Below are 22,794 nucleotides of genomic sequence, written 5' to 3'. Positions count from 1 at the left end.
CCCCATTTTTATCAAGAGTTTGTAACCGCAAATTTTAATTTTTTTGAATTATTTTTTTTTAATTTAAAATGAAAAATTTTTTAAATAATAAAAAATTAATTTCCATTAAGTAAAAAATTAATTTTTAATTTTTTTAATTTTTTTAAATAAAAAAAAAATTAATAAAATATCAAATTTTCCAGTTCAAATAAATTTAATTTAACACTCCCATTTTTCTCTCAAATTTTGTAATCGCCCGATATTCCCAAAGTCGAAAAAGCAAAAAAAAAATGTAAATTATGTCAGTGAGTGAGCCAATAACCGGCGAAGCATCAACAATACAACCGATTTTGCAAACAAATCAAACAAATATCTCTGAAAAATCTTCTATATGAATTTATAATAATGGTTTTGTGTCTTGTAATTGTCATCAATGGCTGTTGCTTTGCATTTTATTTTGCCTGACATGATACAATATTGATCTTTTGTTATGTTTTTTTAGGCATTTGCTGCATACCGCCACACAAAAATGATGGCAAATAACATAATAACCACTGCTAACCTATATATCATTACACCATTAACGAAAGAAGAAGAAGAAAATTTATGCAACTTTTCAAATTTTTTAAAAAAATGAATGATGATGAATAAACATAAAGCAACAAACGGAAAACGACAGACAATAAACGCTAAAGACAAGTGATGACTTCGTATTTTGAATAATAACCCAAAAAAAAATTCAGCCCTAATTGTGGATCAATCGGTGCAACATAGATCAAAAGACGTATCGCTCCAATTGCCCCCGCGAAACCTCAAAATCGACCACAAATTAACTTTTAACGATTTTCCTTTGCCTTTGATTCGATGATGATGAACTTATGTTGCAACAACAATTCAATGAAAGTATGACCAAACTTTGTAAAAAAAAAAAATTGATTCATTACTTTTCAATCATCTGAAAACGGGCATGAGAGCGACGACGAGACGAGAGGAGAGTGAGTGGATGACTTATGATTAATAACATTTGAACTTTATGCTGTTTTCACATTTTTTTTTTTTGCATTCCATTCGAACACTCGTAGGAGTCGAGATAAATATTTGAATGACCGAAAATAATTATGTTTGTTTGCACGATGCTTCGATGATGAAAAGAGTTCAGTTTTTTGTGTTTTTTGGATTCAAGCTGTTCAAACAAGGCGTAATTCGTTGTATAATCGGATTTTGTTACAATTACAGCGTTTATTAACTGACGAGTTTCGCGTGTAGGAGTCAACTTTCTTCGCGTTTTTTTCTTTTTTCCGCAGACTTGAAGTGATTTCCTAATTAATCGGACAACTGTTGAAATTCGACACGCGAAACGTCTTGTTAGTTCCTATCGCCGCACCGTGATTGATTCCACAATTAGGGCTCGACTTAATTTTTTTTTGGGTTATTATTCAAAATACGAAGTCATCACTTGTCTTTAGCGTTTATTGTCTGTCTTTTCCGTTTGTTGCTTTATGTTTATTCATCATCATTCATTTTTTTCCTATTGTTATTTTGAAAAGTTGCATAAATCGCTTCGTCTTCTTCTTCTTTCGTTAATGGTGTAATGATATATAGGTTAGCAGTGGTTATTATGTTATTTGCCATCATTTTTGTGTGGCGGTATGCAGCAAATGCCTAAAAAAACATAACAAAAGATCAATATTGTATCATGTCAGGCAAAATAAAATGCAAAGCAACAGCCAATGATGACAATTACAAGACACAAAACCATTATTATAAATTCATATAGAAGATTTTTCAGAGATATTTGTTTGATTTGTTTGCAAAATCGGTTGTATTGTTGATGCTTCGCCGGTTATTGGCTCACTCACTGACATAATTTACATTTTTTTTTTCTCTTTTTACTTTGGGTCCTCAATTTTGACAAAATTTTTACAACGAGCAACATTAATGAAGCTCATTCTTGTGTTTTTACGACAAATCTCCTTTCCAACGATTGTTTCTTTACATTTCAACGCAAACATCAGCCTGGCAAGTATCTCGGATGCTACCGCGATCTCGAAGCCCGAATGTTTCTGCTGAAACACGAATTTCAGCATGTCAACACTGTGCCGCTTTGCATCAGTTTTTGCCGTGAACTTGGATACGTTTATGCAGGAGTTCAATTCGAATTTGAATGTTTTTGCGGAAATACGTTCCCGAGAGCGGATAAATATCCAAAGTTAGCTGAAAAAGAGTGTGGCAAAGTTTGTCCCGGAAATGCTACTCAAATGTGCGGAGGATTATGGGCAAATAGCGTTTACGAAACAGGAGTTGAGAGTAAGAATTTGTTGATTTTTTCATTTTGAATTTGAATTTTTTCATGTAATTTTTCAGTTTTTGTCATAAAAGCTGATGGTACTGAAGCAATTTTGGAAAATGAGAACTACTGGAGACAGTAAATGAATTATTTTTTTCAAAATTATTTATTCAAAATTTTTTAAATAAACTTTTAAAAAATTGAGTGAAAAAAAAAATTAATTTAAAAATATTAAAAAAAAATAGTTTTTAAAATTTTAAATTTAATTTATTTTAAAATAAAAAAAAATTTTTGGTTCAAAAAAATTAATTTATTTTTAAAATAAAAAAAAATAATTTTTAAATAATTTTTAAAATAACAAAAAAAAAAAATAATTTTTAAAAAAAATTAAAAAAATTAATTTTTAAAATAAAAAAAATAAAATAATTTTTTTTTAAAATTAAATAAAAAAAAATTAATTTTTAAAATAAAAAAAAATATGTACATTTGATAAAAAAAATCGCTATAAATGAAAAGTAAAAATTAAGTCGAAAAATTTTTAAAAATAAACTCAGTAATTTTATGAAAAATATTTTTAGAGAAGAAAATTTATGTAAAAATATGATTTTCAAAACTAAAATTAGCAAAAATTGATTTTTTTTTTAAATTTCTTGAAAAAAATTTTAAAAAAAAAATATTATTTATTTAATTTAATTTAATTCTTAAAAATTTCTTTTCTATTAAAAAAGACAAAGGTATAAAAATATATATAATACTTTGAACTGTTTAAAATTACGAAATTCAATTCTTTATACTCGATGATTCATAAAAAATTACAAAAAAAAAATAATTCAATGGGCGTTTTATTTAAATAAATTAACTTCGAAGAATCAAAATTTTCAACTTTCTTCATAAAAAAGAAAATTAAACTGAAATTTCAATATTTTTTCATAGAAAATTTAAATTATTTTGATGAAAAAATTTACAAATTTAATTAAAAATGAAAATTTTTCTCAATCCAAATTAAGTCAAAAGAGCAGATTTTAAATTTCCCCGTAAAAAAGTCACATCTCTAATCAATTAACATGCAACTTGTGCCCATTTAATTTGCATCCATCACGCGACTTTCTTACTTGACGACGACGAGAACGAGAGAGAGTGAGAAAATTATTTGCAAGTGTGTGATTTGGGTCAAATGATAGACGTGGCTCGGTAAAAAAGAATTAAACTGAAAATTTTATTGATTGATCGTTTAAAACAAAAATATGAAATTGAGAATGAAATAAATTATGTGTAAGCAAAATATTTTTTTTTTATTATCTTATTATCTGATCATCATCGAATCTCATCCAGAAGAATTTAGAATTTCTCCTCTTCCAAGCCGTGTTTGAAGAAATACAAGAAAGGTACGGACTCTCCATCGACATCGCGGTACTCAACCATGGCGACGGCACCTTCGCAATCCATGGATTCGCCAGTGAAGAATTGCAAATCCTTGAATTTCGTGAGGAGATCCTTGCTGGCCTTGTTGACGTTCGTTTTGAAGACCTCAACTTGATCGGGGTGTGTTTCTTGGAGTTTAGCGAGGACCCTTTAAAAGTTTTTTCGTTAGTTTTTCATAAAATTGAAGTTTAAAGACAAAAAACTTACTTCTTCATGTAATCCTTCAAGTAGAGAGTGAAAGATTTCTTGTCTCCGAAGGCATATGACTCGGCGAGACGATGATTCAAGACAACGTCGATACCGGATTCGACCGCAGTCTCGGTACCCTCATCAGCTTCCTCGGCAGATGGATTGGCGCCTTCGAGTTGCACATCTCCCTGTGATCTCTGGGTAAGTTTGCCCTGTACCTCGTACAATACGTCATCAATCAACTTGATTTTGAATGAGTCGGAGAACATTTCGTCACCGGTGAAGATATCCTTGTAAATTCTCATGTTGCTGTTGATTTGCGGCGGATTTTTTATCTAAACGAGAGTTGGGGGACACAAGTGCACTGTTTAACACTCACTGAACGCAATTAAAATGCCAAAAAGTCCGAGAAAACGTGGGTTTTTATCGCACCAAATGTTCTGCTTTGGTACCTGAATGACAAAAGGAACGATGCACGTTGGAATTTTTACCACATAGGCGTGTACGAGAACGTCACGTTGCCCTGTCAAACGTCGCTATTCGACAAATACCCAATGGGCATACGGAATGACGCATTTCGATTGCCAATTCTGAATAGAACGTTAGAAACTTGTTGCTTTTCTACCTGAATTTCTTCGTTTTTCACATTTTTCTGACACGCCTTTGATGGAAAAACCCAAAAAATTACCAAAACAAGTAATTCTAAAAAATTATTAAACAAAAAATCCCTAATTTTGCTTAATTTTACATCAGGAAGTGCCATTCGCAAGTCGGAAATCAATCAAATTCACACCAAATACCCACGATTTAATATTTTCTCACAAAAATCAAGCAAATTAACAATCGACATCAAAAAAAGTTACATTGTAATTCCTTTCTAAACGCTAAAACGATCAAATATTTTGTTAAAACAACACGAAATTAGTGATCGGTCGTCACAACCTTGGACATTTTCCCGCTAAAATCAAAAATTTTTTTCAAGAGGCGACGAGTCATGAAGAATTTAGCGGAACAAACCTTGATTTAACCTCTTGAACTCCGAAAATGCGCTTAAAACAACAACTTTTCGAAGCGTCGATCGATCAAAATACAAAAATTTTTTAAACACGATCTCAATTATTACAACTTTATAGCTGATTTGTATGAAAAAAATTAGTCAAAAAGTAAATGGTGATGATTCAATAAGGAATTTAATCGTGCTTGAGAGATCTAGTCATGCCAGATTTAGTTGGAGTTACAAAAGATGCATTGTTCTACTTCCGCATTTTTGGATAAAAAATTGAACTTTTATATGAAATTGTCTAATTATACAATTTTCTTTAATATTGGCAAATTTTTCGCATTTTTGACTTAAAAGCTCAAAATGAAAAATTTTAAATTTGGCAAAATTTTATCTCAAATCTGCATTTTTGCAATTAAAACAGGTAAGAAATGCGCAAATTTGTCAATAATTACACAATTTTCTCGTAATTTGTTCGTATTTTAGGCGACAAATACGTTTCATGACCATAAACTGTAACAATGCTGCCCTAAAGGGAAAAGGTGTAATAATTGTTTGATAATCTACATTTTGCCTTTTAGTAATGCTTCTGAAACAGACAATATCTTCATCTAACGTACTTTAACGCTTCCATAAACTTTCAGTGAATTATGGTCACGGAAACAATTGGTATAATTGGAAAGGAATGCAAAATGCCGCGCAAAGTGAATGGAATTCTTCTGGCGTGAGTAAGAAAACGAAGGATCAGAACTAAAGGTTGAGTATTTTCACCTTCAAACGAGAGCCCTTCCCTTCCATGATGATGATGATGATGAGATGTTCGAAGCCGTTCCCCGTTCCAAGTCTCTCACTCTCCATTCGCAAAATAAGAAGTAGGTACTTTTCCTTTCAATTTCATGAAGTCATAGATTATAATTTTCTACCCACACAACATTATGCTCTTTTTTCCTTCATCAGTTTTTTTTTTGCACGATCGTTTTATTTTTTTTTTCTGTGTTTGTAGAGCTAAAGAGGTAAAGAGTTATTGTTCAAGGAATATCGATCGTAGGTTACATTTTAAAGTTGAGTGCATAGAAAAACAAGCGCTTGCACTATCTTCGTAAGATTTTGTACTGTGTGAAGAGCATCGTGAATATAAGGCATCTCTTGAACATAATAAAATGTTGTCAATATATTGACTATTATTATTATGATATTTCATTGTGAATTGTACAGGGTAGTTCACGTAAATGGGGCTTTAATGAAATTTTTTATAAGCGTCGATTATACGTTTCAAGTTACTATCTCATTTTTGGGGTATAAGTTTAGAAATATTTCCATCCATGTGAACGTTTCTCTCTTAATAAATTCATAGTTTTAATAGTTTCTTATAATTTGGATAATTTGGAAAAGATTTTTGTCGATCTGCATGATATCTTCTTTTCATTTCCAAATTTTAAGTTTACGCTAATGAATTTTAAATAAAATTTTTGCATATCTTTGGTTAAAATTGAAAATGGTATATTGAATGTTACTCCATTGATATCGTTTTATGGGTTGGTATAAGTTCATTCAAAAACTGAGATATGTTCATGTTGCTATTAGCACGGAAACTTTAGGAAGTAATAAAATCGTTCAAGGTGCTCCTTGAGCCAAGATCAGGTTCTCTTAATATCATATTTAAGCATTTCTATTAATTCAAGTCTTCCTTATGAATCTTTTTTCGAAATTTTTGTAGCTTTTCAATACATTCTTCGACAAAGTCAATACTACGATTAGTTAGAGGCAGCATAACATAATTTGACGATCACGTAAAGTAAGCATATTTAGCAAATTCAGTCGATAGCGATAAGGTAAGAAGAAGATAAAATCTGTAAGGAGCTCTTTCCAATTAATTTCTCACGTCAGGAACTTTCAATTAAAGTACATAGTTGGACTCTCGTCGACTTCAGATATTCTTTTCTTTCCCTGAAAAACTTAAAAAAAAATTTAAAAATTAAATTTTTGAAAATATTTCAAACTTTACTTACCTAAATTTTTAACCAACTTTCGATGAAACTCCCTGTCCATCTATTACCATTAGCTATATTTATTACAACTGTTGTTGCGATTTGTGTTGTTTTGGAAGCTAGAAACTATTTGCCATTTAAATTTGCACGAAACTTGCTTTGATACATGAGAATTTATTGTGATGAAGCAAAAAAACAAAAAAAAAACGAAACTTTAAAGTTGCTCTTCTGCATTTTTTCACATCGACTTCTTTTTGCAAAATGAATTTGGGCTTGAATGTGTGCGCTTTGTTTGCAAAGGTAGGAAATGAAATATCATCGCGTTTTATTCAATTTTTATGTTTGTTTTGCGATCAATCAATGGATTCATAAATCTTCTAGTACCTCTCGGAAAGTTTGCGAGTCTTAAATGACCGAAAAATGCAAATTATGCAATACTTTCACTTATTTTACGACTCTCGAACGCAGTAAAAAACGATTACTTTTGACTTTTATTACCCCTCGGGCTCAGGCATTAATAAATTAGATTCTACTGCTGTTTATTTTTTTCTGCCTAGTTTCTGGTTGTAATGCGGTCAGTGATAGTAAACAACGTGAATAAATGATGATTTAATATTTCACGAAGCAACAGGTTTCGATCGTCGTTAAGGTAACCATTGAAATGTTTATGATGGGTAAATAAACAACAAATTGCATATCTGAAAATGGTTAAAAGTAAGTATTTTTTGTAATAATTTAGAGAAAAAATATGAAAATTACCTCATTTTAGTAACTGAAGAACTTGTAAGGAAAAAATCTGAACATAATGAACTCTTGATAAGCACATTGGAGGAACTTTCATTACATCAAGAGAACATCGAAAGAATTGAACATCTCCAAAATTGGTGTCGGGATCTTAAAATTTTGCTTCTACAGTCAAATTTGATTCCTAAAATTGGTAAAAAAAAAATTAAATTATTAAATTTTTTAAAAATTTTAATTTTTTCTTCACAGAAAACTTAAATAAGCTCAAAAAATTGGAATATCTGAACCTCGCCATTAACAATATTGAACGCATCGAAGGTCTTGAAAAACTCGAATCTCTCCAAAAGCTCGATTTAACGTTAAATTTCATTGGTGAACTTACCTCCATCGAAAATTTGGTTCCTTTATACAACCTTCGTGAATTACATCTCACCGGAAATCCTTGCACAGATTTTCCTGAATATCGCGACTATGTAATTGCTACATTAGAACAACTTGAAACCTTGGATGGAACAGCAATTTCTCGCACAGATCGGATCAAGGCAAAAAAGGATTTTGCTGAAAAACGAAAGAAAATTATTCAACGTCAAGCGGAATATCAACTTAAACGAGACGAACAAAAAATTCGGGTAGCCAAAGACTTGGAAGAAGCTGAAAAGGAAGTTATCAACATCGAAGATGAGGAAGAAAAAGTCAGGAGATTTTGGAATCGTAAGAGCGAAAATTGTCCAGAAACAAGAATTCAAATTGCTAAATACGCCAAAGATAAAAAAGGAACAAAAATCGAGCCAGAAACTGACAAACCGAAGGAAGAATTGAAACTTTTCGCCTCGGATGGTCGTCCCTACAGCGTAAATCGCGCCAAACTTGAATTTAATTTCGTCGACGAACCAGACAGATATGAACTTACCTTGTACATTTATAAGTAAGTGCAGTTGTCACGCAACTTCCTCTTGGTTATTTTTAAATACCTTCGTGTTCTTTTTACAGATATCTTGACACCTCCCTGATTGACGTTGATGTTCAGCCAAATTACGTTCGTGCAAGTGTCAAAGGTAAAGTTTTCCAACTTTCCCTCCGAGACGAAGTAAATATCGCGGCATCAACTTCGCAACGGTCAATGATAACGGGACATTTGCTCATCACGATGCCCAAATTGAATTTTAAGGAAGTGCTGCCCGTTAAAAAAGCTGAAAAGACAGAAAAACGTGAATTGGCAACGGTTGATTACAAAAATATTGTCAAAAATGCCGATAAAATGAAGATAACGCCTGAGCCAGTCAATTATGACGACATGCCCGAACTTATTTAGAAATTGCAAAAGAACTTCTTTCAAGGAGTGCACTTTTTTTTTGTTGTTCGAGGTGTGACTGTGACAGAACTAACCCATTTATTCACTGCTTTACATTGTTGTTAAAATATTTCTTTCAATGTGCGAGACAAGTTTTTTTTTTCATAAAATGTCATCGATTTGTTCTTTCACAACTGCAAAAAAATTTAATCTTGATCTGAAATTTTATAAATACCTGGCGTCTCCATGGATTTTCTTTCCTTTCACCAAAGCTCGTGTGGCAATTCATCAACCCGCTGTGATTTATGGTGCATCGAGATGGGCAGTCAATTCAATGAAGAAAGAAAATAAAAAATTGAACTGATGTTAATGATGAGAAGAAAACACATTTTTGCATAATTCACGTCAAATTCGTGTTGCTTGTTAAAACTTTTGGAAGGTACACGAGAAAAGAAGCAATGTCTCACATTTGACCTAATCTATAACAATTACTCGTCTTTTTTAGCGTTGTTCAGTTGATTGTATGAATAATGTTTTTTTGAATGGAAATGGACTTGCATTTTAAAAGAGCATTTCTGATTGGTATTGCGCTTTTTCATGAAATTTTAAGTCCTGTCTGTAATTTTGACAAATTTAATTTTTTTTAAATTTTAACAAAAAAAAATTTGTTAAAATAAATTTTTGAAAAATTAAAAAAAAAATAAATTTGTGAAAATTTTTTGTGAAATACTTAAGAAAAATATTTGTTGAAATTTTAAAATCAAATCCTATTAAACTTTTAAAATTATTTAATTTTAAATAAAAAATATTTATTTTCCTCAAATTTTTGCATCTGTAATTTTTGAGCTAATAAAAATTTTTATTTGAATTTTTTTTTTATTTTTTAAATAAAAATATTTTTGGCTAAAATTACTGAAAAATCAAAAATTTGAGGAAAATTTATATGTATATTTTTAGAATATTGTCATAATTTAATTAAATATTAATTTTTCAATATAAAACTTAATTTAATTTAATAATTTTTGGTTGACAAATTTGACAAACTGACAAATTTAACATGAAAAAAATTTTTTTAAACTTTTCAAAACTACAATAATATATTTTATTTTTTTTAGATTTTTTGTGAATATTGAAGGATTTAAAGCTGAAAAAAAATATTAAATATTTTAAAAATTTAATTTTAATTTATTTATTTTATTTAATTTTTTTTTTTTATTTAATTATTTTATTTATTTATTTTTATTTATTTATTTTTTTTATTTTTTTTTTTTTTTTTTGATAAAAATAAATTTCCAAAATTTAAATTTTTTAAATGAAAAAATCTGAAAAAACAAATAAAAAATAAAAATTTTCTATTTTTTTTTTAATATTTTATAAGAATTATTATTTAACAAATTCTAAAAAAGCGCTCATATTCCAAAAATCTTCTCAAAAGCCATTCAAACGAAATTTTAATTATTATTAACAACAATTTGGCTTGTGTATTGCCCACAGTCAATCATATATCGACAATGATTGTAGTAGACGTTAAATTGAATTGTAGGTACTTCAAATATTATATCGATCGAATGCACGGCATTGTTCAAGGCACCATATTGCATCGCTTTGCCACGATGATGGTGTTAAATTTGGAATAGTAAAAAAAAAACCAACAATAGAAGAGAGGAAAAAAAGTTCAATAATAAATTTAAAAAAAAAATTGAATTTAAATTTTTTTCTTCTTCTTTGTGCATGGTAAGCAAGGCAAAATAGATGAAAGATAGCAGAGAATCGTTTAACCTTTTTTTTTGCTTCAATGATGCAACTTTTACCTTTTTTCGTTTGTGAAATGGTTTTCAAAAAATAATCGTAGGAAGATGTTCACTTGTTTCGGAGATTAAAAAAAGCGAAAAACTGGGACAATTACTCTAATATTCATTCATTAAAATGTGATTTATTGGTACTGTAAGTGATTTATGTCCATCTTCAATTAAAAAAAATTCGCTGCAAATTATATAAAAATTACGTTCTACGGTGGGAATTTTTCATTCCTCTCTCTATTTAACTACTCGTCGTTGTTGTTGTTGTTTATTTGTCGACGACATCGTCTTATGCAAGCATATTATTTAGCATTATCTTGATGATGGTTGACTTGAATTACTTTCTTTATGCAAACATAAATCGTCGCAAGATGACGACAAACAACAATAGTCTCGTCGAACAATTATTTTTCACACAACTATTGACCCATATTTCGCGCGCAAACACACACGTCGCGACCTGAGGTTGGCCTGCGGCGGATATTTTTTGATCGACACGCAAGAAGGTTTTTTTACAATTAATCATTGAAAATTTCTTCCATGCGAGGTTTGGGTTGAGACAAAAAATTATTTTTTGACCATGACTTCAAATCTTTTTTGATGGGTTAATGTTTGAGCTCATCATTTAAGTGAGAAAAAAACGTGTTTGAGCTATTTCGATTGGAAATGATGTTCATTGCATACTTTTGGTATAAGGCTGAAACAATGAAGAGAAACATTTTATGTTGATATGAAAAGTTTGGGATGTAAAAATGGTAAGAATTTAACTTTTTTTTTTTATCAGGATTTGATTTTTTTACATTTTTTTCGTATAAAATTAAATAAAAAAGTTTTTTGAATTAGCAAGGAAGCGATTTTCAAATTTTAAGGAATGATTTTTGAACAAATTTTATCAAATTTTCAATTCAAATTCATGATGAAAAATTTAAAAAAATAATTTTTGATACTTTATTTTAAAAATATTCTAAAATTTATTCATTTATTTTGAAAAATTAAGGTAAATTTTTTCACTTTTTGTACTTAGAGTTAGCGAGAAAGCGAATATAAAATTTTTGATCGATAATTTTTGAATGAATTTTTATAAAGTTTTAAATTTAAAAACTTTAAAAATATCAAAATAAATTTTAAAAATTATTCTTATGGAAAATTTAGGCATATTTCTTACTTTTAGTAGTTTGAATTAGCAAATAGGCGATTTTCAAATTTTTAATTAGTAATTTTTTCAACGAATTTTATAAATTTTCAGTTAAAAATCTTTAAAATTTACAAAATAGAAAAAAATTAATAAAAAAATAATTTATTGCGAATTTTGATTTTTTTGTATAGTTTTTAAACGAATTTCATTAAGTTTTTAATTTAAAAAGTTAGAAAATGCAAAATTATGATAAAAAAATTTTTCTTGATACTTGAAAAACTATTAATTAATTAATTAACAAGAATTATGTTTTGTAACTTTATTTTAAAATATTTAGAAAAAAATTGATATTATGAATTAGCAAAATTGCGAATTTTTACTTTTTTTTGTAATTTTTGAACGAATTTAAAAAAAAAATAATTTAAGAATTTCATAAATGCAAAATTATGATAAAAAAATATTCTCGATACTTCTTTTTGAAAAATTTAGGCAAATTTTTTCACTTTTTGTACTTTAAATTAGCGAAAAAGCAATTTTCAAATTTTCAACTGTCACTTTTTGAATTGACATTTACAAATTTTCTTTAAAAATGTCAAATTTTCGAACAAATTTATATTTTTATCAAATTTTTCAATTAAAAAACTTTAAATTTTTAATTAAAATCATAATTTATTACTTTTTTAAAAAAAATCTTATTCTCTAAATTTCATGCGAATACATCTCGGCATCGGCAACAAATACAAAATAAGATTAAAGAACGCCATTCCAATCGCAAAAGCAACTGACACCGCAATATCTGTCGTTTCTTGCGACTTTACCACTCCAAGTCTCTCCAACAGGAAGTCTTTCGGCTCAGGACATTCGACTCCCGGACCTTTTGTGCAATTCATGGGCCTTTGCAAAAACGTCGCACTATGAAGCAACGACGAAGAATATCTCGTGTGAATTCCTTTCGAGTAATCTTGCAACCACGGCGTCAAACCTTTGTACGAACGAACACTTCCGCTGGCGAGAATCAAACAAACGCACAAAATATAAGTGACAATAATGCCCGTGTTCATCCGAGACTTGAAAGTTAAGAGAAATGTGATGCATAACTGTTCGGCAAGAACAAAACTGGACCAAATCGCGATCAAAATGTAGAGGAATGGATGCCCCGCTGGATGAATTGGATCGAGAATTATCCTAAAAAGGTAAGAAAATTAAATTTTAATGAAAAATTTTAAAAATTTGTAGCTTACGGATAAATCGCTGCTGCTGCAAGTCCCGCACTGATGAACGAAAATGGCATGGAAACCATATTCCAAGCAATTAAAAGTGTCGTTCCCGAATACAAACCCTCAGAATATTCATGGGCGAACTTTTTACGCCAAATTGGGACTATAAAAAAAATTTTTTTGACAAAAATTTTGAAATTTCAAAAAAATTCTTACACAAACTGATCGTTGTAAGTATTCCCGTGCCGTAAGAAAGTCCCAAAATGTTCAAAATCATTCCATTTTTGCTGAAAAATCCTTGTTTGTCATCCTAAAATTTAAAAATTTTCCTTAATTTTTTAGAAAATTCATTAAAAATTTAAATTTCTTACTCCAACTTGATGATAAATGAGCCAAATAAGTCCCATCATGAACGGCAAAGCAAACAACCGCAAGAAAAGTGCCTTCATTCCAGCATGAGAGCAGGAAAAAGTTGCCGCCAATAGTCTCCTATCACAAAAAAGGTAAGAATTTCCTCTGAAAATCATCAATTTCGTTACTTACACGTACAACGTGCCCCAAACCTTGAATTCTCCAGGCTTCCCATAGGACAAGGGGATCTTATTGGCTCCTTGCGGATTGATCGGAGCCTCCGGCAACGACGTTTCACGCGAAAAACGATCAACCAAGGCATCAATTTGTTGGCTCGACTCGATAAAACGATCACGACTCCTGAAAAAAAAAAAAAAAAACACGCATGAATTAGTACAGGATGTCGTTAAAAAAAGCACGCCGCCGACAATTCCATGAATGAAACGATGTGAAAGAAGAAACGTTAACCTTTTGATAGAAAGTACATGGTCCCCTTCGTTAATGCACGCAAACCCGTACAATCGAACGGATATTCCCTCACTAAAAAGCAAACGACCTTGTACGACGTTCCATAGATGCTGACGGGACACGTGCATCCTCGATGCCGTCTCACCCTAAAAATTTCCAACAAAATTTACATTGAGACCGATTATATCGATTCAGATAGCGTGACTTTCAGTACGACTTTTTGTAGAAAGAATTCATCATCATCATCGTGGAATGTAGCTCTTAGGCAGGAACAACGGCAAAGTCGATGAACCAAGTGTTATAGAATTAATCCAAACCAAGCAATTTTTTCGATTACTCTCTACTAAAGCCACACGATGCATGTGACTCGGGCACTTCGTGCTGCTAGAAATTCCATAATAACAACAAAAAAAAATATTTTTATTATTATTACAGTTCTACAATTCCGAAACGTGTTTATATCACGAAAGTTATGTGTTACCCAGTGCATGTCTGTGTGTGCATCGTACTGACATCATCACGTACTTCGTCCCTCGTACGAGTGAATGCGTGCTCTCGAACCCGAACGAATTTTTCGAACGTAGAAAAACATCGAGATTAGTTCGTGTCGACACGCCAAACATTACAGTTGTGTGCTCTTGTTGCGCCGTTTATTATTTATTATTATTACAAATACATTGTACGAAAAAAAAACAGTAAAGAATTTTTGTGGCAGACACAAAAAAAATAATGGAACACAAAATTAAGTTGAGCATCGAGGAGATTTACTCGCGGATGCAGGAGAATGATCCAGATATCACGAAAGGCGTTCCCAATATATTCAAATCGCCGGTCTGGAGTAAATATCGCTGTATTTTCTACAAGGGACACCGCCAAGACTTTGCACAGTGTGAGTTTCGTGCTTTTTTACGCATATAACTAGTTGTAGGTTTTGTTATTGTAGTACGTGTTCTTTGTGCTAAATTGTTTTTTGTGCAGTTTTGGTCCTTTTTGTGAAAGTTTCGCTAAAATTCATAAATTTTACAAAATTATTTCTTAGATTTTTTATCTAATTTTTTTTTTAAATTTAAATTTATTTTAAAAATTTATCTAAAAATTTTAATTAATTTTTTTTAATTAATTAAAATAAAATTAAATTATTTAATTTATTTATTTTGAATTTTAATTAATTATTATTTTTTTTATTTTATATTTTTCAAATTTTAAATAGTTTTATTTTTTTTATTTTTAAAAAAGTTCAAAATATTAAAAAAAATTCAAGAAAATATTGACTTTTCCGCTAATTTCAACAAAACTTTTAAATTTTAATTTTTTTTTTTTGCTCAAAATTGGATAAAAGTTTTTAAATTTTCTCAATGTATTTACTCAATATCCCTCCAAAATTTCTCAAAAATTAGAGAAAAGAAAATTTAAATATTTTAGACAATTTGATATTCATTTTTTTACATTTTTTAAATGATTTTTGATAAAAATATGTAATTTCTTAATTTTTAAATATTTTTCAACTTTTAATAAATTTTAAGACTTCAAAAAAAATTTTTTTTGCCTGCAGAAAAACAATTAAAAAATTTTAAATTAAAAAATGCAAAAATAATAAAAAATTTTCTTTTAATTATTCTTCAAATATTTTTATTAAAAAAAATATTTTTTTTTTTCATTTTTAAATATTTTTGAAATTTTGTATAAAAAACTCTTTCTGTAAAAAAAATATTTTTTTAAAAAAAATATTAAATAAAATTTATTTTTGAAAATTTTTCGATCATAAAAACATTTTAGATTTTTTCTTTTAATTTTTTTAAGATTTTTAAAAAATTTAAATATTTAAAAAATAAATTTTTAATTTTCATTTTTTTAAGACTTCTAAAAGAAATTCTTTCTCTAAAAAAAAAATTAAATTTAAAAAAAAATGCAAAAATAATAAAAATTTTCAAATATTTTGTACTAAAAAAAAATCATTTTTTATTTTTAAATATTTTTGAAAGTTTCTATTAAAAATTCTTTCTGTAAAAAAATATTTTTCAAAAATATTAAAAATAATTAATTTTTAAAATGCTTCGCTTAAAAAAAATAATTTTTTTCTTTTCGTTTTTTTATGATTTTAAAAAAATTTAAAAAAAAATATTTTAAATAATGTTTCAAAAAAATTTTAAATTTTAATTATTTTTTTTTTTAATTTCAAATTTTTAAAAGAAAGAACAAAAAGAATCATATACTACAATCGACTTCACCTCGCTAATTCAACTTTTTTTGTTGTTATTTTATGAATGGCAACACACACATACGTCGCACATCCGACAAAGAAATAATAATAACATGTTCGAGCGTGAATGACTTTTGTTTCGACTCTAATTGGAATTTTTCTCTTTTTTTTTTCTTTACAGGCAACTCTTGTGGCAAATTGATGCTTCACAAGGCGCGCACGGGAAATTCTCAACTACTTCGACACAAATGCGCCACTGCCAAGAAGCAATATCGCGTTCCGAACGAACGTTACGACGACTCTCGCGTTGCCATGAAAGACGAGGACGGCAGTTTCGACACTTATGAGAATGACTCAACGACGGAATTTAACAAAGATGAGTCTTTGGATGAAGTTGATCGAGCTCAAGTGTCGTTCAAACAAGAGGAAGATTTCCACGAAGGACCTGTGGCATGGGTTAAAGTCAATAATAACAGCAGTTACAATCATCATAACAACGAATCGCTGTCGCCGGAGGAAATTGCGGATTTTTCACAGTCATCAGAACATTTGTCACGTGAAGAACTTTCCTTTAAAATCGCACAAAAAGATGCTGGGATCAGTTTTTCCATGAATCACGAACATCCACGATGGAAGCAATTTGCGTCGATTTTTTATAATAATATTGAGCAACATTATTTGCGATGTGTGACATGCGGCGTGCTTTTGCGTGGCGACAAGAGAACCTCAATTGCTTCGTTGTCACGTCACAAGTGTTTACCTCTGGATCCGAAACCGATGTCGCCGCTTTTCAGTCCAAGCCTGTTACTTCAAGCAAAATTAGTGTACAAAAGCCTGCGATCGCCCGAACTATTCGACGATCCAAATTTCGCTGATTTCTGTGCAAGCCTCGTCGATAACCAAACACAACCGGAACTCGCGAATCGTCGAAAAATGACAGATAAAATTTTGCCGCTCATGGTTGATCGCATCAAAGAAGAAATTCGCGCCGAAATTCGTACTGTGAACGCTTGTTTGTCCTACGAACTTTGGAATTGGGACGAACATCGGAAAATTTTCACCCTTTATGCGGATTGGATCAATCATGAGTACCAGTTGAAGCGATATTGCTTGGGAACGGTGCTCGCCGAGTCAGCTTCGAACAAAATTAATCTCGATCCGTTGATCTCCGCCATCTTGAAAGATTACATGGATGACGTCACAACCTTTAAAAGGAAGAAATGCGTCTTGATTGTCGCCGAAGACTTGAGTAATGCGGAAATTTCGGGCATTCAAGTGACCGATATCGAAACTGTGACTTGTAGTTTGGAGCAAATCAACCAAGGGATCGTTCGGATGTTAGAAAATCCATCTGCGGAGTACTTGAGGATGCTTAAAAACGTTCATAAAATCCAAAATTTGAAGCAGCTGATGATATTTTTGGATTCTGTGATCACAACGGACGATCCCAAATTCGATATGTTCCTGCATGCGTTGAAAATCCTCAAAGAATTCGGAAATTCAATCTCGAATTACAAAGAAACGACGGTTGATTCGATTTTTTTGTGGAAAATTAAGCTTCAGAAGCATTTCACGCCCTTGGAAAGTGATGAACCTCGTCTCGCAGAAGCTAAAACCGCAATTCATGACGCCATTTCAGCTGCTTTGACCATCACCGACATGCACAAAATCTCCGTGTTCCTAAATCCCAAATTTAAACACTTGAAATTTATTTCGCGCGCGGAACGCAACGAATTTGAGGACATTGTGATGTCTCGGATCAACGAACAACTCTTGGAAGTCGGGCTCGATCCAAATACTTTTGAAATCCGTACTATGAGCGATACGCAAAACGAGCCCAAAGGCAACGAGCTGTTCGCAGAATTCATGGAAACGAATCCGGGCAGCTTTACGTTAGCAGATTCGCTGAAAAATGAGGTGCGACAATACATGGATACGAAAATCAATGGAAGCGGAGACCTTTTGCCGTACTGGCGACACAGCAATTTCGAGGATTTACGGAAACTTGTGCGGAAATATTTGATGATTCCTGCTTGTTCGATCCAGAGTCGCATTAATTACTTGAATTTGGATCATCATCTCATCGAAAGACGAAAAGCCTTGGATTTGCTTGATATTCAGAACGTGCTTTTCTTGTATCATAACATGCCGTAAAAGGAAATGAAAGACATTCCATTAGTTTTTAGAGATAAATTACCATTAAAATTAAGGAAATATGAGAGAAAAATATTTTTGTGAAAAAAAAAAATAAGGAAAAATGACAACGAAGTTACTTAAAAAAATCGAGAAAATGAATGAAAATTGTATACGTGAAGGAAATTCGTATGAATTAATTATTTAAAATTAATAAAATATTTTGAAAAATAATTTTGTAAATTTTTTCAATGACTCACCTGCGATCGACAGTCGAAAGGCATAAATAATACATCAAAGGGTTCTCCAATTGTGGGCATGGGAATCCGATGGCGTGGAAATATTCCAACATTGCACGAGTTGATCCGCTGTAAACGGCGCCTCCCAAGCATAAGAAGAGTGCTCTAAAAAAAATTAAAATAATTTCATTAATTTTCAAAATTTTTCTTTTAATTATTAAACATTAATATTTAAATAAATTAAATATTTTTTTCCAAAATTTAAATTCCAAGAAAAGTTTAAGGCAAAAAAAATTTTAAAAAATTGTTTTTATAGCATTTATTATTTTTACAATTTAGTTTAAAGTTTTTTTTTTAATTCTCATTTTTTTTTCTTTAATCAAATTAAATTTTATTTCATTAATTAAATTATTTGCTATTTTTAAATTTTTTCTCAAATTTTTATAAAAAAATTTCTTTAAAAATTTTTTAAAAAATATAATTGGATTAAAAAAAATAATTTAACGAAATTTTAATACAGTTCAAAACAAATTCTTTAAAAAAATTATTTAATATTTTTGTTTAAAATTATTCATATATTTTTTCTTTTAATAAATTTTTTTATAAAAAAAATAAAAAATTAACATTGAAAAAATTTTTTCGATAAATATTTTTTGAAAAATAAGTCAATTTTTGCCAAAACTTTTACTCAAAAATTTTATTTCGATTTTTTTGTAAAAAAAAAACAAATTTGAAACACTTACCTATCCAAAAACGGAAAAACATCAGAACGAGGCTTCTCCAAACTCAATAAAATCCCGCAACCGCTTTTCTTTGCACAATTTGACAGAATCGAAATTAACAAATACGCACTCAACGGATCAAGCCCATAAGTTGGTTCATCAAGTAAAAGCATGACAGGATCACGTACAAGCTGCACTCCGATTGCCAAACGTCGCTTTTCGCTAATATTTAAATATTCCACGCGCTTACTCGAGACTTGCGATAATGCCAAATCTGCCAATATTTGACGAACTTTTGAACTTTTCAAATAGCCGCTCAACTAAAATTTTAATGAAATCATGAAAAATAAAATTTTTGAATAAATTTTAAGGAAATTTACAATGGAAGGCGTATGTTGAAGTGTCTGCGAAACCGTCAATCCGGGTACAAAATCGCAATTTTGCGTGACATAAGCACAACGTTGTTGAAAAAGATTTTTAGTCAATGGAGTGCCGTTTAGCAAAACTTGTCCGCGAGTTGATCCCTCAGCACGACGCGAAATGACATCCAAAAGAGCTCGTTTGCCGCTTCCTAAAAATTAAAAAAAAAATTAAAAAATTTTTAATGAAAGTTTTAGGAAAAGTTACCTTTTGAACCGAGAATTGCCATTACTTCTCCGCTGTGAACTGAGAGATGAACTCCTTTTAGGACAAGAGCTGATGTTCCCGATGCACTGAGACATCCTCCAGTATCAACCTGTAACAAAAAATTAACGGTAGAGGTGAGTTTTTATGAATTTTGAGTGATTCAGCAAGCAACAAGTGAGTGACTTGTTGAAAAATATTCAGCAAAAAAAAATATTAAAGGCAGTGTTCGAAAAATATTTAATTTTAATAATTTTTAATGAAAATTGTTCTAAAAATCATAAAAAGTAATTTTCGGAAAAAATTTTAACAATTAAAAAATATTTTAAAAAATAATTTTCAAATTAATTTTTTTTTAAATTGTGATATATTTCGTTAAAAATTTTGCTGAAAATATTTTTTTAAACTTAATGAAATAAGAATTTAGAATTTTTTTTATAGAATTTTATTAAAAAAAATAATTTATTTTAAATTTTAAATTTTTTAATTTATTTTTTATAATTTTTTTTATTTAGTTTTGCTTTTTTCAAACAAAACTATGTCAAATGAAATTTTTTTTCAGTTTAAATTTTTTAGCAGTTTTGAGTTATAAAATGATTAAAAATGATAAATTAGAGCCCTCTGACAAATTTTTATCCATTTAGAGCAAAATTTGACAAAAATTGCTTTGACACAGTTTTTGACATAGTTTTTGACACAGTTTTTTTGCTCTTGATTTAGTTTTTAAAACAAAACTATGTCAAAGAAAAAATTTTTTTTCAGTTTCAATTTTTTTGCAGTTTTGAGTTATAAAATGATTAAAAATGATAAATTAGAGCCCTCTGACAAATTTTTATCCATTTAGAGCAAGATTTGACAAAAATTGCTTTGACACAGTTTTTGACATAGTTTTTGACACAGTTTTGTTCTTGATTTAGTTTTCAAATCAAAACTGTGTCAAAGAAAAAATTTTTTTTCAGTTTCAATTTTTTGGCAGCTTTAAGTTATAAAATGATTAATAATGATAAATTTTAGCCCTCTGACAAATTTTTATCCATTTAGAGCAAAATTTGACAAAAATTGCTTTGACACAGTTTTTGACATAGTTTTTGACACAGTTTTGTTCTTGATTTAGTTTTCAAATCAAAACTGTGTCAAAGAAAAAATTTTTTTTCAGTTTCAATTTTTTTGCAGTTTTGAGTTATAAAATGATTAAAAATGATAAATTAGAGCCCTCTGACAAATTTTTATCCATTTAGAGCAAAATTTGACAAAAATTGCTTTGACACAGTTTTTGACACAGTTTTGTTCTGTTTTTTTTGATTTAGTTTTCAAATTAAAAACTGTTCAAATTTAGAGAAAAATTTTTTTTTTTGACAGTTTCAATAAAATTTAAAAATGATAAATTAGAGCCCTCTGACAAATTTTTATCCATTTGGAGCAAGATTTGACAAAAATGGCTTTGACATAGTTTTTGACACAGTTTTGTTCTTGATTTAGTTTTTAAATATAAACTGTGTCAAAGAAAAAAAAAAAAAGTTTTGAGTTATAAAATGATTAAAAATGATAAATTAGAGACCTCTGACAAATTTTTATCCATTTAGAGCAAAATTTGACAAAAATTGCTTTGACACAGTTTTTGACATAGTTTTTGACACAGTTTTGTTCTTGATTTAGTTTTCAAATCAAAACTGTGTCAAAGAAAAAAAAAAGTTTTTCAGTTTAAATTTTGAATTTTTTTGCAGTTTTGAGTTATAAAATGATTAAAAATGATAAATTAGAGCCCTCTGACAAATTTTTATCCATTTGGAGCAAGACTTGACAAAAATTGCTTTGACACAGTTTTTGACATAGTTTTTGACACAGTTTTGCTCTTGATTTAGTTTTTTCTTCAAACCTGTCAAAGCCATTTTTGTCAAATTTTGATACCAAAAATTAATTTTAATATTTTAAGAGCTCGAAATTAATGTTTTAACTAAAAAAGCTCATAAATTATAAAAAAAATTCTAACATTAAATTCGTTAAAATTTTAATTTTAGTAAATTTTTATACCAAAAAAATCTAAAAAATTAAATTTCTTATCAAAAAGCCCCTGAAAGTCGCTATTTCCATCCCTGTTCGATACAAACAACACTCAATTCTCTTTCCTTCCCATGAGTACTGATTGCACAATCACTCAAACCTCTCACTGCCATCTATTTAAGTCATCACTCCATAACTCCCACAAAAAAAATAACTTTTCTCACCTCCGTCGTGTGATAAATGTTGTGTGCCTCAAGCACATAATCACTTCCAATCATCATTTAGTCCTCGAAAATCCTTTTTTTCCTTTTTTTTAATTCATTAACACAAAAAATTCGTCTTTCAGCTCGTAACACGTCCGTTTCCAACAACAACCAATTCAACACTAAAGCGTTAAAAACACTTTTTGAGCACTTTTTTACCTGAACGCAACTGTATCTACCTCTTTCTGTCTCACAGGTGGGAGTTGCTGAACTGAAACAACACAAGAAATGACTTAAGTCACTTGCGCTGCAACTCACAAATACACGCGCAGTTACCATAGGTTCAAAAAACTTTGTGTCGGCTTACCTGTGTCAGTGTTGAGTTGTCCGGCAAACGATTCAAACGTCGATTTACGGTCTAAAAAAATAAAAAATAATATTTTTTATTAAAAAATAAAGAAAAAAATACTTTTATGAGTAAAAAATTAAAAATATTTAAATAAAAATTAGTTTTAAGACAAAAATTTATGAAAAAAAATACAAAAAAGTGCAAGGTGTTCATAAAAAGTAAAATTCTTATACGAATTGAAAAAAAAGTTCTTTTGTAAATATGGCGTCATAGAACGTTACTTTACAAACAAACACTCATTTCTCACTTAACAACGTCGAGAACGTCGGAAACACCTGAGAAAATATTCGCAAACTGAAAAAAACGGAAAAAAAATCTTGATGATGATGAAACAACAAGTGCATTATGACTCAATCCAGTGAATGTCATGTCTAATGTGTGTGTCCATCACCC

At 29.6% G+C, this 22,794-nt stretch overlaps 5 protein-coding genes across 5 annotated transcripts; 3 read left to right on the top strand and 2 right to left on the bottom strand.

Moving 5' to 3' along the window:
• The first annotated feature begins 1,844 nt into the window (after positions 1 to 1,844).
• LOC134835083 (xylosyltransferase oxt-like) lies at positions 1,845 to 2,431 on the top strand. The gene is made up of 2 exons (XM_063849939.1): positions 1,845 to 2,286; positions 2,344 to 2,431. The coding sequence occupies exons 1-2, from the start codon at positions 2,037 to 2,039 to the stop codon at positions 2,406 to 2,408; spliced, it is 315 nt and encodes a 104-aa protein (XP_063706009.1). The 5' UTR covers positions 1,845 to 2,036; the 3' UTR covers positions 2,409 to 2,431.
• Positions 2,432 to 3,454: 1,023 nt separating this feature from the next.
• On the bottom strand, positions 3,455 to 4,352 carry LOC134834247 (translationally-controlled tumor protein homolog). Its single transcript, XM_063848834.1, has 2 exons — positions 3,896 to 4,352; positions 3,455 to 3,836 (listed from the first exon to the last, which is right to left on the bottom strand). Exons 1-2 carry the CDS (start codon positions 4,180 to 4,182, stop codon positions 3,605 to 3,607), a joined length of 519 nt encoding a protein of 172 aa, XP_063704904.1. The 5' UTR covers positions 4,183 to 4,352; the 3' UTR covers positions 3,455 to 3,604.
• A 3,183-nt stretch (positions 4,353 to 7,535) lies between these two features.
• On the top strand, positions 7,536 to 8,921 carry LOC134835155 (protein tilB). Its single transcript, XM_063850024.1, has 4 exons — positions 7,536 to 7,539; positions 7,605 to 7,802; positions 7,859 to 8,534; positions 8,600 to 8,921. The coding sequence occupies exons 1-4, from the start codon at positions 7,536 to 7,538 to the stop codon at positions 8,919 to 8,921; spliced, it is 1,200 nt and encodes a 399-aa protein (XP_063706094.1).
• A 3,595-nt stretch (positions 8,922 to 12,516) lies between these two features.
• LOC134834830 (ATP-binding cassette sub-family G member 5) lies at positions 12,517 to 22,150 on the bottom strand. Its single transcript, XM_063849618.1, has 10 exons — positions 22,014 to 22,150; positions 19,792 to 19,900; positions 19,545 to 19,735; positions 19,186 to 19,484; positions 18,464 to 18,607; positions 13,595 to 13,762; positions 13,423 to 13,540; positions 13,268 to 13,361; positions 13,076 to 13,214; positions 12,517 to 13,019 (listed from the first exon to the last, which is right to left on the bottom strand). Exons 1-10 carry the CDS (start codon positions 22,068 to 22,070, stop codon positions 12,527 to 12,529), a joined length of 1,812 nt encoding a protein of 603 aa, XP_063705688.1. The 5' UTR covers positions 22,071 to 22,150; the 3' UTR covers positions 12,517 to 12,526.
• Positions 14,490 to 18,376, top strand: LOC134833996 (uncharacterized). Its single transcript, XM_063848506.1, has 2 exons — positions 14,490 to 14,759; positions 16,252 to 18,376. The coding sequence occupies exons 1-2, from the start codon at positions 14,600 to 14,602 to the stop codon at positions 18,222 to 18,224; spliced, it is 2,133 nt and encodes a 710-aa protein (XP_063704576.1). The 5' UTR covers positions 14,490 to 14,599; the 3' UTR covers positions 18,225 to 18,376.
• Positions 22,151 to 22,794: the final 644 nt, after the last annotated feature.

This window comes from Culicoides brevitarsis, chromosome 3, assembly GCF_036172545.1.
Source record: "Culicoides brevitarsis isolate CSIRO-B50_1 chromosome 3, AGI_CSIRO_Cbre_v1, whole genome shotgun sequence".
Classification (NCBI taxonomy): domain Eukaryota; kingdom Metazoa; phylum Arthropoda; class Insecta; order Diptera; family Ceratopogonidae; genus Culicoides; species Culicoides brevitarsis.
Note: the sequence above shows the minus strand (reverse complement) of the source record. Positions and strands in the feature narration are given on the sequence as shown.